Raw genomic sequence first — 17,458 nt, forward strand, 5'->3', positions numbered from 1 at the left:
GCTCAAGCACCAATTCAGCAGGTGCAGCACTACTTCTGATTTTTTTCAGCATCTGCCTAATGTCTAGCAATGGCCATGGGAGAAAGCAGACCGTATTCTGACGAATGCCATCTGGAAAATGTCATCTGAGGGCTCATCCAGACGACTGCAAAATGTGTGACACGCGCTAAGTGTGCTTATTATTTTTCGGTCGTCCAAATGACGTCACGCAGTGTCACGCATTTTTGCGGGTTAAATCCGCTCCTTCCAATACCGGCAAAAATGCGATTTGCTGTTTGAAATCGGGAATTTCATTGGGACATTTTTTTTTCATTGGGAAACAGTGAACAAAAAGGCAAAAAGTGAGAACTATCAGCTGACAAACCGGATATGAAAACGGTGGATTATCCCACTCCGTTTGGATAAGCCCTGAAGATGCCATCATTGTCTGTTTTTAGGCTCCAGGCAAAAACATATTTATTCACCCAGACCTTTGAAATTTAATTTTCTGATTGTTTTAGTCAGATGGGGAAGAGCTCGGCCTTGTTTTTATGTATTTCAGGTGTGTTTTAGGATGTTTTAATTTTATTGTTTTCATATCTGTTTTTAATATTGTACGTCGCTTTGAGTTTCTTTTTCGAAAAAAACACATGACTAAATAATATATTAGACTGGCCTTTAAACTCTGGCCTTTCTAAAGGTTGACCAATTCTTGTCTGTATGTTCATTTAACCGCTCTGGGGCAGTGAGGCATTCCTCACAAACATTGTCTCTTGCCCTGCTGGGTACCGCTGTGATCCAGTAAGTAATGACTGGCCTCTTCACAGTGGGACATGGAGCGGTTAGGAAATTGGTCCAAGGAGGTAAACACCATTCCTGAATAGCATTTCTCAGAGTGGTTGTTGAAGGGTTGCATTTAGGTAAGGGCCTGGAAAGTCTAACCCTTCTAGTGTTCCACAAAAAGATTATGAGGGCTGCAAATATCCTAAACAATACTTGCTAGGACTTATTTCCACTTGCTTAGGCTTACACTATAAATTTATATTTAATTCCACAATAGGAAGCACCAGAGATCAAAAGACACTTTCCAACCATAGAAAATATTTAAAAATAAAAATAAAGCTACCAACCTGAGAAGTTCTATTAGCCGTTCTTCAAGAAAGTGCTTTGTTCGCATTAAGTCATCTAGTTCAGCCAGTAACTTCCTCTCATTGCTTTCTTGGTCTGCGTTCATCTTGCTGAGTTTCTTGCAGTAGTCCTGAATTTGCTCATTTGCTTTGCTGACATCCTTTTGAGCCCTATTTAAAAACACAATAAATTCTCTTCAAGCCTTTTTGACTTCAGCATTATCTCAATTAGTACTATTAAGTCTTTTCCACACAGCACAGCTATACCACAACACTGCTTCTAGTTTTTCATTGTCAAGCACATAATACATCATGACAATCATGGCACTTTTTAAAAAACAAAAACAAAAAACTAGCCTTTTTTTTGTCATCTGGAAAAAAATATCTATATTAGTTTATTTTGTACAGCTGAATCCAGCTGATTGTCAGGGTTTCTGCTGTGCCGTGATCCCCTCAAACACAGACAATCAGCTGATTGTTGGTGCTTCCAAACAGCCCTGTGCTGTGCTTTGGAGCCCTGACAATCAGCTGACAGTTGGGGCTTCAAAGCACTATGACATCAGGTGTAGGACAGGTGGGTGTGGCTTAGCCAAAATGGCCAGTTGGGCCAAATGGGGTGCCTCGCAGATCTAATTAGGCCCATGGGCTGGAGGTTGCCCACCACTGCTGTAAGGTACGTCAGCATTATTATCCCCATATTGATTATGGTGGGACTGAGGATAAGCAAGAGTGGCTTCCCCACGGCCACAGAGTGAATTCAGAGCAAAGAGATTTAAACTGATTCGTACCACAGTCTCTTAGCCACTATACCAGCTGTCTTTAAGAGATTTAAATAAATAAATAAATCATGGGTAGGGAACTTTTTTGGCTCCGTGGGTGAGATCTTTATCAGGGGCTGCTCACCTGTCAATCACATGATGTCATTATGACACACCTGTTAAAAACCCTTGTGTTTCACTTTTAAGTCTCCAAAATCGGAGAGTTAAAGGGAAAGGGGAGAGACTCGCAAAAGCCTTTTCCAAGTATCCCTGTGCTTTCCTTTTAAGTCCCTGGGATTGGGGACTTAAAAGGGGAGTTAAGGAGAGATTTGCAAAAGCCTCTTCCAAGTTGGAGACTTAAAAGGAAAGCACAGGAAGACTTGAAAGAGGGTTTTGAAAGCCTAAGTCACTCTTTAGGTCCCCAATTGAGCAAATGGGAGTGCAGGAGCTGTCTTAAAGTCTTTGCAAAAGTAGCTGGTGTACATGAGTTGATTCAAAGTGTGCTTTTGCACAGGGCTTCAGTCCCCACTCAGCTGGTGAGTAGGGATTACATTTTGCTGCCTTGACTGTGCAATCTTGTTCCTTGCTGAGAACAGGATATCACAGCCAGTTCAGGAGTACACCCTGTCCTCCCACCCATCAACTGACATCAGCTGATGGTTGATTGGGCTTCGTTTAGATAAAGTGGCCTCAGGGGCCAAATGGGACCCTCTGAATGGCAATGATTGGCCCAGAGGCAAACAAATACATGTTTACATAAAAATAACAATGTAAACAAACTTCCAACCGTTTTAGGTCTTCTTTAAGCTGTGTCACCTCCTCATCTTTTTTTTGCTGGGCTGCTTTGTACTCAGTCACCTGATCCATGGCAAGATCCAGTTCTGTGCACAGATCTCTTTTCACAGCCTAGTAAAATGATACAAAAATGGTAAATAACAGAGGTATACAGAAAGCATTTCATCTTCTACTCAAAATCTTTAATAAATTTGCTGAGACAATTCAGGGTTTCCGCATGGATCTGACTGCAGGGTATTTTCAAAGTGTTACCCTCAGGGGTGTAGTTGTTCAGGGTCTTTGGGGTGTCTTAGACTTTTTACTTTTAAAAGTAAAAGGGTCTTTTTGGGGATCAGAGTCTCTATGTCTCCAGCATAATATGAGCCAATCAGTATGAAAGGGGAATGTGTTAGTCACTGAGAAGAGTCTTCTAACATGCTTCCTTGTCTTTTGCTGACTGGAGCCAATCAGAGTGAAAGGAGGTGAATTAGCTGCTGAGAAGACTCTTTCAGTAGCTAACATTCTCCTCTTTTATGCTTATTGGCTCCTAGGGATGTCTGTTGTTGTGGGAGAAGTCATTAACAAGGATCTCATTCTCAACCCTACAGCATGAAATGGTCCATTGGACTCACCTGAAGGGTGATTTTCACAGGTACGCCTGCCATCAGATTGGGCTCTACTGCCATCTAGCGTCCGAAGGCAAGAATGCACTAGAGTTAAAACCTGGGCCTCGGGCCCCTCCCACTCCAGTCTTCATTGTGACGAGTCCAAAGTGGTATATCTGAAAAGAACCAGAGGCCAAAGGCCCCAGCAGCAAGGAAAACAGAGAAAGAAAACCGGAACAGGAAACATCATAGAACTTGCAACCTAAAGTACAGGTTTTAACTTAGAGAGAACCAGACAGAGCACTAAGCCTATAGTCTATAAAATATACAAAAAGGAACAAAATTTTCCAGAAATCCCCCACAAGGGAGGGACGTGATGGCAGGTGTACCTGTGAAAATCACCCTTCAGGTGAGTCCAATGGACCATTTTCCACAGGTAGCCTGCCATCAGATTGGGATGTACCAACGCAGCCCCCTAATAGGAAGGGATTCTTCGGAATTTATAAATCAGCACGGACATGTTGCAGGACACGTCTCCCGAAGGAGGCGTCAGCCGAAGCATAGCGATCAATCTTATAATGCTTCACGAAGGAGTTAGGGGTAGCTCATACTGCCGCCCTACATATGTCAGTAAGAGGAGCATTAGTTAGAAAAGCCGCCGTAGCAGCAGCTGACCTGGTGGAATGCGCCATGATGTTAGACGGCACTGGCAAATTAAGGGACTGATATGCGAGGGAAATACAGGCTCGTAGCCAACAGGACAAGGTGGATTTGGAAACCTTTTTTCCCAAGGAACTAGGGTGAAAGGATACAAATAATGCTTCTGTCTGCCTGATGTCTTGGGTGCGAGAGAGGTAAACTTTCAGCGCTCTTCTAACATCCAGCGAATGCCAGGCCTTTTCGAGGGGATGGACCAGCTTTGGGCAGAATGAAGGAAGTACAATATTCTGGCCGCAGTGGAATACTGAGTTGACCTTTGGACAGAACGATGGGTCAACCCTCAGAATTACTGAGTCCTTATGAAACACGCAGAGGTGACGTGCCGATGATAAGGCGTGTAGCTCCGAAATTCGCCTTGCAGAAGTAATAGCAATGAGAAAAAGAACTTTGTAAGGTAACAGTCTGAGAGGTACCGAAGCAAGAGGCTCAAACGGAGGGCGCTGTAAGGCTTGCAAGACCTTAGAGAGGTTCCAGGAAGGAAAGAGGTGGCGTACAGGCGGAGAAAGGCGGGCAGCCCCTCTTAAAAAGCGTTTGATGAGCGGGTGATTCTCCAGGGGGGCGGCCAATGAGGAAATGGATAGGATCGAGGAGATGGTGGAAGCATGGCGACGCAGAGTGTTCGGTCGCAGTCCCAATGTCAGGCCTTTGTATAGGAACTGTAGAACATGCTGTACAGTGGCGTGAGGTGCCGGAAAGCCTTTGGAAGTGCACCAGTTGGAGAAGGCACGCCAAGTACTCTGGTAAATGCGAGTAGTTGACAGTCGTCGAGATGCTAAGATAGTGTCTATCACCCCCTGAGAAAGTCCGGCAGTATTTAACTGCGTCCGTTCAAAAGCCAGGCCGTCAGGCTCAGCCAGGTCGGGTCTGGATGCCAAACTGGTCCTTGGGAGAGAAGATCCGGCCTGACTGGAAGGGTCCAGGGGTCCACAACTGACATCGAGAGAAGGTCCGAGAACCAAGGTCTGCGAGGCCAGTAGGGTGCTATCAGGAGGATCCGTGTCCGCTCGTGTCGGAGTTTCGTCAACGTCCTGCCCAGGAGAGATATCGGAGGGAAGGCATACAGGAGCCCGTCTGGCCATGGTGTCGTCAGCGCGTCCACTGCTTCCGCCGTCGGCTCTAGGTACCTCGAGAAAAACGAGGCAGCTGACAGTTGTGGCTGGAAGCGAAGAGGTCCACCGAGAGGGAGCCAAACCGGAGCTGGAGGAGATGGAACACTGCCGTATGAAGTTTCCATTCTCCCGGGTTGACCTGATGCCTGCTGAGCCAATCGGCGGTCACGTTTAAAACCCCACTGAGATGTTCTGCCCGTAACGACAATAGATGGTTCTCGGACCTGTCGAAGATTTGGGTCGCCTCTTCCTGCAGAACCCTGGACCTGGTACCCCCCTGTCTGTTGATATGAGATTTCACGCAAACATTGTCCGTACGGATGAGGACGTGTTGTAGAGAGAACAGAGGCTGGAAGTACCGAAGTGCTAGATGAGCAGCTCTGAGCTCCAGCGAGTTTATGTTGTGACTTAGGTCCTGAGTGGACCACACGCCCTGAACGAATGTGGAGTTGCAATGGGCTCCCCAGCCGGACAGACTGGCATCTGTAGTGATTAAGACTCTGGCCGGGTCCCGAAAAGGTGTCCCCTCGCTGAGGTGTGTTGTCGTTACCCATCAGCGGAATGATTCCTTCAACGATGGGTCCAGCGGAATCACACGATGGTTGGACTTGGTAATATCCGCCTGAAAGGGTAGGAGGGCCCATTGTAGAGGTCTCGAATGATGTCGAGCCCACGGGATGATGTGAATTGTGGAAATCATTGACCCGAGAAACTGCGCCAGGAGCATGACATCTGCCCTTGAGCGATATGTCAGAGAGGTTGCCATGACTGTGATGGAGGCAATCCGATCTGGGGACAGGAAAAACATGGCTAAAGACATGTCCAGTATAGCCCCTAGGTGCTGGAGGTGCTGGGTTGGCTGCAGGTGACTCTTTTCCGCATTGATCAGCCAGCCGCGAGAGTCTAGGGCGTCTAGGGTGAACTGGAGTTGTCTGTTGGCCAAGTCCAGGGAGCATGCCCGGAGGAGGAGGTCGTTGAGATAGGCGTAAATGTGAACCCCCTGTAGGCGAAGAGATGCCACCAGGGTGGCCATCACCTTGGTGAAAACTCGGGGAGCCGAGGAGAGGCCGAATGGCATGGCACGGTATTGGAAATGGTGGTGGCCTAGTGTGAATCTCAGGAACCGTCTGTGACCCGGGCAAATTGGAATGTGTAAGTAAGTGTCCTTCAGGTCGATGGATGCGAGGAAATACCCTTGTTGTAGAGCTTCCACAATAGACGCCAGTGACTCCATCTTGAAGCGGCGGTACTTGACAAAGCGGTTGAGGCACTTGAGGTCTAGGACCGCCCTCCATGAGGAATCTCATTTGGGGACCATGAAGAGGACGGAGTACACGCCTTGTAGTCTTTGGGATGGGGGTACAGGCTCTATAGTGGCTATTTCTAGCAGATGTCTTAGGGCATCTTGCATAGCCGTCCTGCGTGCCTTGGAGACGGGGGAGATGCAAAATCTGTCTGGGGGGGTCTGCCAAAGTTCTATATTGTATCCCTGGGTGAAGATAAGCCTGACCCAAGAGATGTGTGTCAGAATGAGCCAGGAGCTGGAGAAGAAGGAGAGTCTGCCTCCAATGGGGATGGAGTCAGAACTGCCTGCGCTGACGGGTTCCTCTGCCATAAGAGGCTGAAAGGGCTTGCCTGCCTTGGTATTGGCCCCTGAACTGGAAGCGTTGTCTGGGCCAGGGTGCCTTGGAGGAACGGAAATCTGTAGACCTGGTATCCCGTCCTCGTCCACCAGGCCTTCCTCTCCGAAAGGGCTGGAAGGGGCGGTAAGGAGTAAACCGCCGAAAAGGTCTGCGGTCGTCTCTTCTGGCTGTTGCTAGGGTAGGCTTATGATTGTCCTTGGGGTCGACAAGGACTGCTTTAAGTGCATCCTCGCCAAAGAGCATAGAACCCGAGTATGGAGCTAAGGATAAGTTGGTTCTGGTGGTCGAATCGGCGTCCCAATGTTGGAGCCATAGGGTTCAACGAGCTACAATTTCAGCTGCAAGGGCCCGTGCCCCATGGTGGGTTGCGTCTAACGTGGCGTCAGCCACAAATGCAGCCGCCTTGTGTACCTTGAGGAGACCTTTCCGTAATTTGGCAGGATCCGGGTTAGGATCGTCTAGAAGGTCATCTAGCCACATCATGGAGGCCCGTGAGAAGATGGAGGTGGTAGCAGAGGCCCAGATGGAATGAGCGGATGCCTCATGGTTCTTTCGTAAGACAAAGTCAAGCCGCCTCTCATAAGGATCCTTGAGCTGTGAGTCTCCCTCTTTCGGGAGGAGAGACTGAGATACAAGATTGGAGATAGGTTGGTCCACCCCCCGGACGTTCAGGAAAGACATGAATTCCGGGGCGAGGGTATACAGCTTGTTGGCCAAGGAAGAGGAGCGGCGCGGGCGGAGAGGACGGGCCCATTCTTCTCTGGCCAGCTTGTTAATGGGGTCTGGCACGGGAATGAAGTGCTGCACTGATCTGGGGGAGTTGAGAACTCTGGCACCCTTGACAGGAGGGGTAACCAGTTGTGTTTGTTCTGGTTGAATGCCGAGGGTGTCCATTACTCTGCACGATAGAGGCGTGAAATCCGCCGGGTCAAAGAGGCGATAAGAGACCTCCTCATCTGGGTCAGATTCTCCACTCCATTCATCAGGGTCGGTCTGGAAGAAGTTCAGGTAGTCATCCATCTGTGAAGGCTCTACACCCAATCTGCCCCTGACCACATTATATGGATTAGGTGAGGGTAGCGGGGCATCATCATTGCAGCCAGGTTGTCTCGTAGAGCTGGACTGCCACGAGGCTCCAGGCTGCGAAGATAGTTGTAGAGGAGGCTGAGGTTGAGATAGGCACCCAAGCAGGTCTCGTAGTTGGAGCAGGAAATCTGGAGTCAACTGTATCCCTGGAGGGGTGGGAGTGGGTAGAGCCTGTTCCTGTGGAGGAGCGTGAGTCTGCACAGGTGGAGTCAGAGGAGTAGGGGAGATGTCAGATTGGCGAGGAGTTTGGCTGGGAAATCCTTCAAACTCATCCTCTGAAGACTCAGAAGGAGACTGGAAAAGCGCAGGAACCGCTGCATGGTGAGATTTCTCCGGGAGTGGAGGTGAGACATAGCATGCCTTCTTAGATGCCCCGTGGCCAGACAGGTGTTTAGTCTTAGCTAAAGCTTTAGCGTGCTTATGCTTAGCTGGTTGGCATTGGGATGGGGCGATGTTCTGACGACCTGCTCTTGAGGTTAGAACCATCTCTGGGTTCGAATCCGCCATTTCAATGACTGGATCACGCACACAATGGGGAAGGTGCAGTGACAGTTCTGAGCTAGAGATAGAATAGAGCAGGATACAGCCCGGAGGTCAGGTGCCAAGAGAAATGCGGCAAGGTTCACTATGGGATCCAAAAATAAGGAGTGTACACCCACCAATAAAGTACTAATAACCCCCCTAAGCAATCAGGACTCCAGAGTATAAGAGGGGAGTCGAGAAGCAATATTGGCCACGAGCTAAGTACATGCACACAATGGGGAAGGTGCGAGACTGCTAATCACCCTGCCAGGAAAAAAAAAGGGGGGCTTATAAAAAGAGCAGCATGGCCAGGGCTAGATACACGCACACAATGGGGAAGGTGCGGTACCGCCAAGGTGCACTGATGAAAAATTAAGGCGCCACCAGAGGATGGGGCTTACGTCAAACAGAGGTGCACATAAGGGGATACGCACACACAATGGGGAAGGTGTGGTATCTCTTGACTACAGGTAGTCTAAATGAACAGGACCCACAGGAGCCTCAGAAGAGAAAACTTCAAAAAAGAAAAAACAAAATGGCAGCCGCGATATCGGGAAGCCTCAATAAAGCCCCAACAGGGCTGGAGAAGCAGCCGGGACGAGATGCTGCCGAATAGGGCAGCAAAATGGTGGCCGCGATATCGGGGAGCCTAAATGAAGCCCCAACAGGGCTGGAGAAGCAGCCGGGACGAGACGCTGCCGTATAGGGCTGAGAAAAAAAATATATATTTTTTTAAATAAAATGGCGGCCGCGAGATCGGAGGCGGCGGGAAAAAGAACCACCGCAGCAGGCTTCTGGCCAGGAAAACAAAAAATTCTGTCCTGGGGCACGGGAACGAGGGAGCCCACGAGGAAGCCGCAGCCTAACGAGCAAAAAGTGGTGTCCAAAATGCTACACCTGTCCTGGGGGTGTGGGAACGGGCGGAGAGCCCACGAGGGAGCTGCAGCCGCAAGCTACCCTGCGCTGAGGCTGAATAAAAAAAAGGGGGGGAGGCCGAAGCCGCAGGACCCCACCCAATGGAAAAGCAGCAGCCGCTGCTAGGGGAGCCTCAGCAATGGAACCCGAAAGAAAACCCCCCAAAATGACAGGATTCCCGAAATACAAACAGTAAAAATGACAAAATAAATACAGGAAAAAATCGCACACTCTTCGAACGCAAACGAGGGGAGGAAAAGTAAAAGGTAAAAAAGGGTCGAATGGAAGGTAGGAACAAGACTTATCTACGCTCTGTCCAAATTAACCTGCCTTGGACAAAGGCAAGAATGAAGACTGGAGTGGGAGGGGCCCGAGGCCCAGGTTTTAACTCTAGTGCATTCTTGCCTTCGGACGCTAGATGGCAGTAGAGCCCAATCTGATGGCAGGCTACCTGTGGAAAATGGCAGGGGCAGTGGCAGGGAAGAGGAGGAAGGGGGTATGGCTATGGCTGTGACTAACATGAAGGGACCCTGCACTTCTCAATTTGCCACTATGCTACTGTCTACCCTGTTATCACCATAGGCTTGTAGATTTTCTGAAAGGTAACTATTTCCTCAAAATGGCTGCCAAAATCAACATCTGAGTAGGCACAACTCAGTAATCACCAACAGCGGAAGTAGTGATGCTATAGAATCCAAAGGCCACAGCTAGAACCCAAAGTAATAGAAATGTATTATCATAATTATCGTTGTCATGCCACACCATGACAGAAGTTCTCTGGGCAGTTCACAAAGCAAAAAACAACCCCCCCACAACATTAAATACAGTATAAAACAATAAAAACTATAACCATTTTTTAAAAAAGTAAAAAGCCCTTGCTTCTCGGCCTTTTGGCTAAGACCAAGTATATAAAAATGTTAAAACACAAACTAAAGCTCAATTATTTGTGTGTGGAAAGCCAAATTCCAGATGACTGTATTCATGCTTGCATCTCTAGTTCTCCAGTGTTTGGACTCCCGCTATGGAAAGAGGGCAAAAGGAAATCCAGTGGACCCTGGAGTGGTGGCGGTATGCGTTCAAGGTGATCTATCCTCATAAGGAGAGGATATGGTAAGTTCTTTTTTTTTTTTTACAATAATTTTTATTCAAATTTTCATAAAACATACAAAACAAAATCATAAAACATTCAAAGACAAAAAGCAAAACAAAAATGATTAAACAAAAAAATAAAATGTTGACTTCCCGTTTGTCGCAGATCAAATCAGTTGTAGGTCTACAATATATAACAATCCTGTCTCTTAAATTATATTATAAAACCACTTTCCTCCAGTAGTTTTCTTAATTAATCATCAAATCTCATAAACATTACTTTATTCTTTCCACAAAAAGTCAAAGAGAGGTTTCAGTTCTTTAAGAAATATATCTATCAATTTTTCTCCAAATAAACATGTCGATTAATCCATCTCGTTAATAATAATAATAATCTTATTGTCATAACCATAGTCCAAATAAACATATCGATTAATCCATCTCATCAAAATCTGTTAGGTCCACTTCCGGGAAGGGTGACTTCGCTTGTGCCTGCTTTTGAGACGGGCTCCCGCCTCAAAAGAAGCTTATTCAGATATAAATCAGTCAGAACATTTTTTTTTTGACTGATGAAATTTCTCCCGGGCAGGGAGAAACGTAGAGATCAACCTCAAAAGCCTGTTTTTGTTGGGAGGACTGGATTTCATTAATTTATGAGAAAAGGTCCAGCCAGGAATGCCAGACGGACTTCCGAACAAGCTCTATCTGATTAATGCGATACGTTTATCTTTTCTTCAAAGAGAAAACAGACTAACAGGCAAGCACACTTCTTTCTATTCTTTTTTTTACTTGGTTTAAATTGTTGCAGCAAAAAGAGATTTGTCAAATGAATCAGCTTTAAAGAACTTCTGGGTGGGCTATAACTCTTCTCTGTTATTCACGAAATTAACAGCTTATCTCTGTTTCTATTGCAAAAAGCTGTCCTGGAAGTGCATTCTAAAGATATAAACAGAAGAGGGATTTCTATTCCGAGGAACATTATATTGTCTGGGACTATTCTCTTTTTGGTCTATTTTATTTTGACGAATCTGCTTCTTCACGACGCCACTAACTGTTTTGATGCTGGGAACTAAATTTGTTTTGTATTCTTGAACATAGAGAGATAAGGCAGGCTGCTCTGTTTATACTGTGATGTCATCAAGCCTGGAATATTAACCCAATTGTTGCTGAAATAAGAAGTGGTTCTTTATTTTTGTTTTGTTTTGTTTTGTTTTCGTGGTTTTAAAAATGGCAATCAAGAAAGTGGCTGAGAATCTGGAAGTAATTATGTTTCAGAAAATAATGGATGAGATTGAGATAACGAAACAAACCCTGCGACAGGGCAGTAAGGAGCTGAAAATTGAACTGAGCAAAATGACGCAGGAGCTTAAGGAAATAGGGGATCCTGTGAGAGAGGAGAATGAGATCAGAGAGGAGAAAAGAAAAAATAAAGGGAAGATACAAGCCCTGGAGATTGGAACAAATGTGGAATTGGAAAAAGATCTGGAGTTTATGGATATTAGAAATAAAATCTACTGTTTGGAATTTAACGTTATCTCTGAAGAAATTAATGAAGATATTAGAGATAAAGTTATCAATGGCTTGGATAATCTTCTGGACTGGAATGACGTGATGGAGCTTGATATAGAGGAAATCTATGGAATTAACTGCAGCCATGTGACAATGGAAAAACTCTCAAGAGATGAGCCAGTGCATTTTGTAAAAAAGAAGAACAGAGATATGACTTTACAACAATATTTCAGCAACTTATTCAGAATTGATGGCAAGAAAATATTTGGGATAGAGGAAATTCCCATCAGACTCTTACTATATGACTATGGCTATGACAGCAAGATTATTATGGAATACTGATAATGGAAGATTGGACACTGAAATTACTGGACTTAACAGGACTATTGAAGATGGAAGATGGAATTAACATGGATAATGGAATAATGGCTATTGAAATTATTGGACCTAACAGATTTTGATGAGATGGATTAATCGATATGTTTATTTAGACTATGGTTATGACAATAAGATTATTATTATTATTAACGAGATGGATTAATCGACATGTTTATTTGGAGAAAAATTGATAGATATATTTCTTAAAGAATTGAAACCTCTCTTTGACTTTTTGTGGAAAGAATAAAGTAATGTTTATGAGATTTGATGATTAATTAAGATAACTACTGGAGGAAAGTGATTTTATAATATAATTTAAGAGACAGGATTGTTATATATTGTAGACCTACAACTGATTTGATCTGCGACAAATGGGAAGTCAACATTTTATTTTTTTGTTTAATCATTTTTGTTTTGTTTTGTTTTTTGTCTTTGAATAGTCCTGTTAAGTCCAGTAATTTCAGTGTCCAATCTTCCATTATCAGTATTCCATAATAATCTTGCTGTCATAGCCATAGTCATATAGTAACAGTCTGATGGGAATTTCCTCTATCCCAAATATTTTCTTGCCATTGATTCTGAATAAGTTGCTGAAATATTGTTGTAAAGTCATATCTGTGTTCTTTTTTACAAAATGCACTGGCTCATCTCTTGAGAGTTTTTCCATTGTCACATGGCTGCAGTTAATTCCATAGATTTTCTCTATATCAAGCTCCATCACGTCATTCCAGTCCAGAAGATTATCCAAGCCATTGATAACTTTATCTCTAATATCTTCATTAATTTCTTCAGAGGTAACGTTAAATTCCAAACAGTAGATTTTATTTCTAATATCCATAAACTCCAGATCTTTTTCCAATTCCACATTTGTTCCAATCTCCAGGGCTTGTATCTTCCCTTTATTTTTTCTTTTCTCATCTCTGATCTCATTCTCCTCTCTCACAGGATCCCCTATTTCTTTAAGCTCCTGTGTCATTTTGCTCAGTTCAATTTTCAGCTCCTTACTGCCCTGTCGCAGGGTTTGTTTCGTTATCTCAATCTCATCCATTATTTTCTGAAACATAATTACTTCCAGATTCTCAGCCACTTTCTTGATTGCCATTCTTAAAACCACGAAAACAAAACAAAACAAAAATAAAGAAGAACCACTTCTTATTTCAGCAACAATTGGGTTAATATTCCAGGCTTGATGACATCACAGTATAAACAGAGCAGCCTGCCTTATCTCTCTATGTTCAAGAATACAAAACAAATTTAGTTCCCAGCATCAAAACAGTTAGTGGCGTCGTGAAGAAGCAGATTCGTCAAAATAAAATAGACCAGAAAGAGAATAGTCCCAGACAATATAATGTTCCTCGGAATAGGATATGGTAAGTTCTGTGCAGCTTGCAAACAGGGTTCATGGGAGTATTTTTTTAAAAAAAAAATCTGTAAGCAAACACAGAACATGCTGGTGTGAATCTCTGGCTCTTGGCCATACTTTCATCCTACCCCCCTTTTACTAGAGTCAGGTCCCTATCTGTTAAGTGTTGGTATATATTCATTGCTGAAACACACTGTCAGTCTCAAAGACAGTCAGCCTACTTGTGTTCGATGGACTCTTAACACAAATTGGTGTTGAGTTGACTCAAATGCTTCAGTGAGTTTCTTGTTTTAATCAGATAACGGACCAACCTGCAGCTCTTGGAGTGCTTCTTCTGCAACATGTGCTTGCCGGCTCTGCTCTTCAACTTCTTGCTTTAATTTTTCACATTCTTCATTGATAGCCTGGTATGATCCATAAAAAACCCCACAAAAACAAACCCTCATCATCACTGATTTTTTAAAGAGAGATTCTCGATTTGTCAAGCATTAACACAGTTCATTCCTTTTAAAGTCATCTGCTAATAAATCCCAGGTTAAACATAATCTTTTTCAGGTGTTCAAACTAGGCAATGATGAAGGGAGCTTCTAATGGTGTTTCACTGAATATGCTTGGATGCTCCTTGACAATCAGGAACCCTGATAAGACAGGGTTCTCAATCATGGGGAAGGTGTCTAACTGGATTCAGTGAAAACATGCTTATAAGTCCTTTTCAGACTTATTGTTCAAAGCATTTATATATCACTTAATTTCAAAAGACATGCTAAATGGGCGAAGGTCAGGAGTGGGGATGGGATATCGAGGCCAGGGCAGCAATCCCTCCCCCCCCCCCGATTTTTTCATACTTTTTTAGTCTTGCCTTTCAGGTGAATGCCTGAAGAAGGCTTGTGTGTTGTGTGAACTGCTTCTTTTTCTGTGTCCTGAGCAGGGCATTTTTAAAGGAATTGTTACTGGGTGTCCATTTTTTTTATTCAAATGACTTGCACATGGAACCCCCCCACACACACACGTACAAGACTTGGCATTTGGATTGAGGTGAAGGGGAGAATGAATATAGCCTTGCAAATGCATTTAGACAAGTTACTAGCCTAGCAACATTTTTACTAGCCTGCCCACCTACTAGTAAATACATGAATTAAAAAGCAAAGTCGTCATCGTCGTCATCATCTCCAAAATTCTAATTTCAGAACTTAGAAAACTGGCTAAAAACACAGCTGTTCTGGTATTACAAAAATATATTTGGGTATTGTTTTATTTTTGTTTTGCAGTCACTTAAAGAAGGTACTTTAAAAAAACTGCATAGCACACAGTAAAAACTAAAAACACTGAATCCTCTAATGCCAGGACTCTAAGATCACAGAAGAATTGTTCTGGGATTACAGAGGATTGAAAAGAAAATATTTGGTATTTCATTATTATATTTTGTAGGAGAAGAGCAATGCTTCAGCTCTCTGCAAAGGAGGTTTTCTCTTCCCCCCTCCCCACCCCCAGCATCTATTTAGAAGAGCAAGGCTTTGCAGTTGAAGCTGGACATATACACACACAATATATCATACGGGCTTAATTCATGCTGGATTTCATTCCTGGAGCAATGTGATTTTAATACCAAATTGACTCACCAATAATAAAATCCCTCTGGACACTTTATGCATATTCGGAGGGCAAGCTCTCCCCCACCCCTCAAGTTAATAGCCATAGCCATACACATTACATCAAATGAAGCAGCAGGGTTTCCAGGGCTGTTAGCATGGTCTTTAGAGATTTAAACTTTTGAGCCCTAACACTTTTCTTAGGAATTAAGGCCTGGCCTCTGAACATATACAGAATTCCATTTCCATATAGTAGAAAGTAACCCTAACCAAAAAGGAACAAGGGACAACACAGGGAGTGGGATGGAATAGTTTTTTTCTGGCCCACTTTTCACAGATCAGATAATCACTCATTAGTCAGACAAACAACTTGGGAGAGTGACCAAGAAAACCAGTCATAGGAAAGTTATAGGCCTAATCTGCTGCTGCTCAACTAGCAAGTTACGTCTCCTGCCCCAAGTGGCCCCCTCGTGGTCCCCTTGTGCCTGAAAGATGGCACTAGTAGCTCAATTGTGCTGTACAAAGGGGGATTTTGCCTCTAGTCAGCCCCTATGGATGAAATGGATATTGACTCTTCTCTTCTGACTCCTATGGCATCCCCTTCCTCCCAAGAATCCTCCAGGCAGCCATACTTCATAAGGTTGCAAGTGCATTTTGCATCTAAAGAACAATGTTGACAATATGAAATGTTCAAACATTGGTTCACTGATTAAATTTTATGTGTCCATTTGTGCACTGGATGTCCAAAAGCTAGGAACAGGTGTCCATTTGGACATAACTATTACTTTAAAAATGCCTTAGTCCTGAGCAGTGTCAACGGCCCCGAGGTCTATTATTATGAGAATGGAATTTATAGAGAGAAATGTCTCTATATTCAGTCTGTTCACTTTCAAATCTAAAAGTCAAAGTAGACATGATGATTGTTGCTTCGTTTGCTGTAGATGACTTAAACAGCCGGTGCTGGAGGCATGAGCCACATTGGGTCCATGGTGAGGGGGGCTTTGACCTTCTGACCCTGCCACAGTCCAGACAGGAACTGGGCCATGCCTACCATTCACAATGGCAGACAAGTTTCTATTGGTGCCAGTGGGAGTTTTCCTGCCACAGTGAATAGCAGATGAGCGTCCAATTCTGATCAGGACATGGTAAAGAGTTCAAGTCCCACCCCCACGGCACAATCCCAGACTAACTTGGGGTCGTTGCGTTGGATATTTGGTTTTTTGAAAGCCACCAATACAATGCCAAACTATGTGCCAAGCTATGTGCCAAACATCGCATCTAATTTGACCCTCACTATTCACAGACCTTCAGCCTATATTGGGTACTTGCTGATTTGTTCAGCTGGCTGAGACTGGCCTGGAAGAAGCATAGGCTTGATGTGGTTGGCTTCCAAAGGTGAGTGAAGAGGTGTCCCAGGGAAAAAGATACCTGTTTCCCCCAGAAAACGTTCTACTAAACATGCAGTTCAAGAACATGCAATTCAGTTTTTCCACTGTGTATCTATTTCTAGTTGTGATTTTATAGTCTACTTGATAAAAACTGCTTAGAAATTTGTATATTAAGCAGTACTTAAGTACAGATAAATAAATACATAAATAAATTCTTGCAATTAAACTGCAGGTTAAGTGTTATAGCATCCAACCAGAAATCAGGAAAACAGTTGCTTGGAAGGCCTTTTAGTTACCTACTCAAAACCAGTCCTACAAATTATCTGTGTGGCTAATGGGGTATCTATGAAAAAATGAATGAAATTCTGCTTTCTGCAAGTGGCGTTCAACACAATTAGGACCATTCTATGATGTTTTTAAAAGCTGCTTTAAAATTAATTATATGTTGACTAAAGCTGCAGTCCAAACCTCCCTTATGCCTGGCTGGGGGTGGGGGTTGGACTGAGCAGAGGGATCCTTCTGCCCACTTCTGCCAGCTCAACTGGCCTCCTGCCAGTGCAGACCCTTCCCCGCATCTCCCAAATGTGTAGAAAGCCCATTGGCGGAGCATGGCACAAGACCACAAACTGGGGCGCTCTGAGGGCAGGGCTGAGTCAGCTTGGAACCTGCTAGATCCCAAGCCACTCTCACGGCTGGTGCTGGCCAGTGTAGGGCCTGATCCACTGTGCCAATCTGCCTGCTACCCAATCTTCTGCTTCTGTGAGTGGCCAGGCTGCAGATGCAGTGATGGCTCTGCCACTCTGCAGAGCCTTGGCGGCAGCAGTGACAAATTTGGATAGCTCTTTAAGTTTGGAATACTTTGAATTATTGATTTCAGGAAGATTCTCATAACCATTGAGTCAAT

General features: G+C 44.4%; 1 protein-coding gene across 3 annotated transcripts in view; it reads right to left on the bottom strand.

Annotated features, from left to right (window-relative positions):
• FYCO1 (FYVE and coiled-coil domain autophagy adaptor 1) overlaps positions 1-17,458 on the bottom strand; it is a 98,218-nt gene that overhangs the window by 52,106 nt on the left and 28,654 nt on the right. For all 3 annotated transcript variants that reach the window (XM_061586020.1, XM_061586021.1, XM_061586019.1), the window contains exons 9-11: positions 13,889-13,981; positions 2,652-2,770; positions 1,110-1,277 (exon numbers count right to left, since the gene is read on the bottom strand). In XM_061586020.1, the coding sequence (XP_061442004.1) occupies positions 1,110-1,277; positions 2,652-2,770; positions 13,889-13,981 (380 nt within the window). The remainder of the gene's footprint in view (positions 1-1,109; positions 1,278-2,651; positions 2,771-13,888; positions 13,982-17,458) is intronic.

This window comes from Rhineura floridana, chromosome 10, assembly GCF_030035675.1.
Source record: "Rhineura floridana isolate rRhiFlo1 chromosome 10, rRhiFlo1.hap2, whole genome shotgun sequence".
NCBI lineage: Eukaryota > Metazoa > Chordata > Lepidosauria > Squamata > Rhineuridae > Rhineura > Rhineura floridana.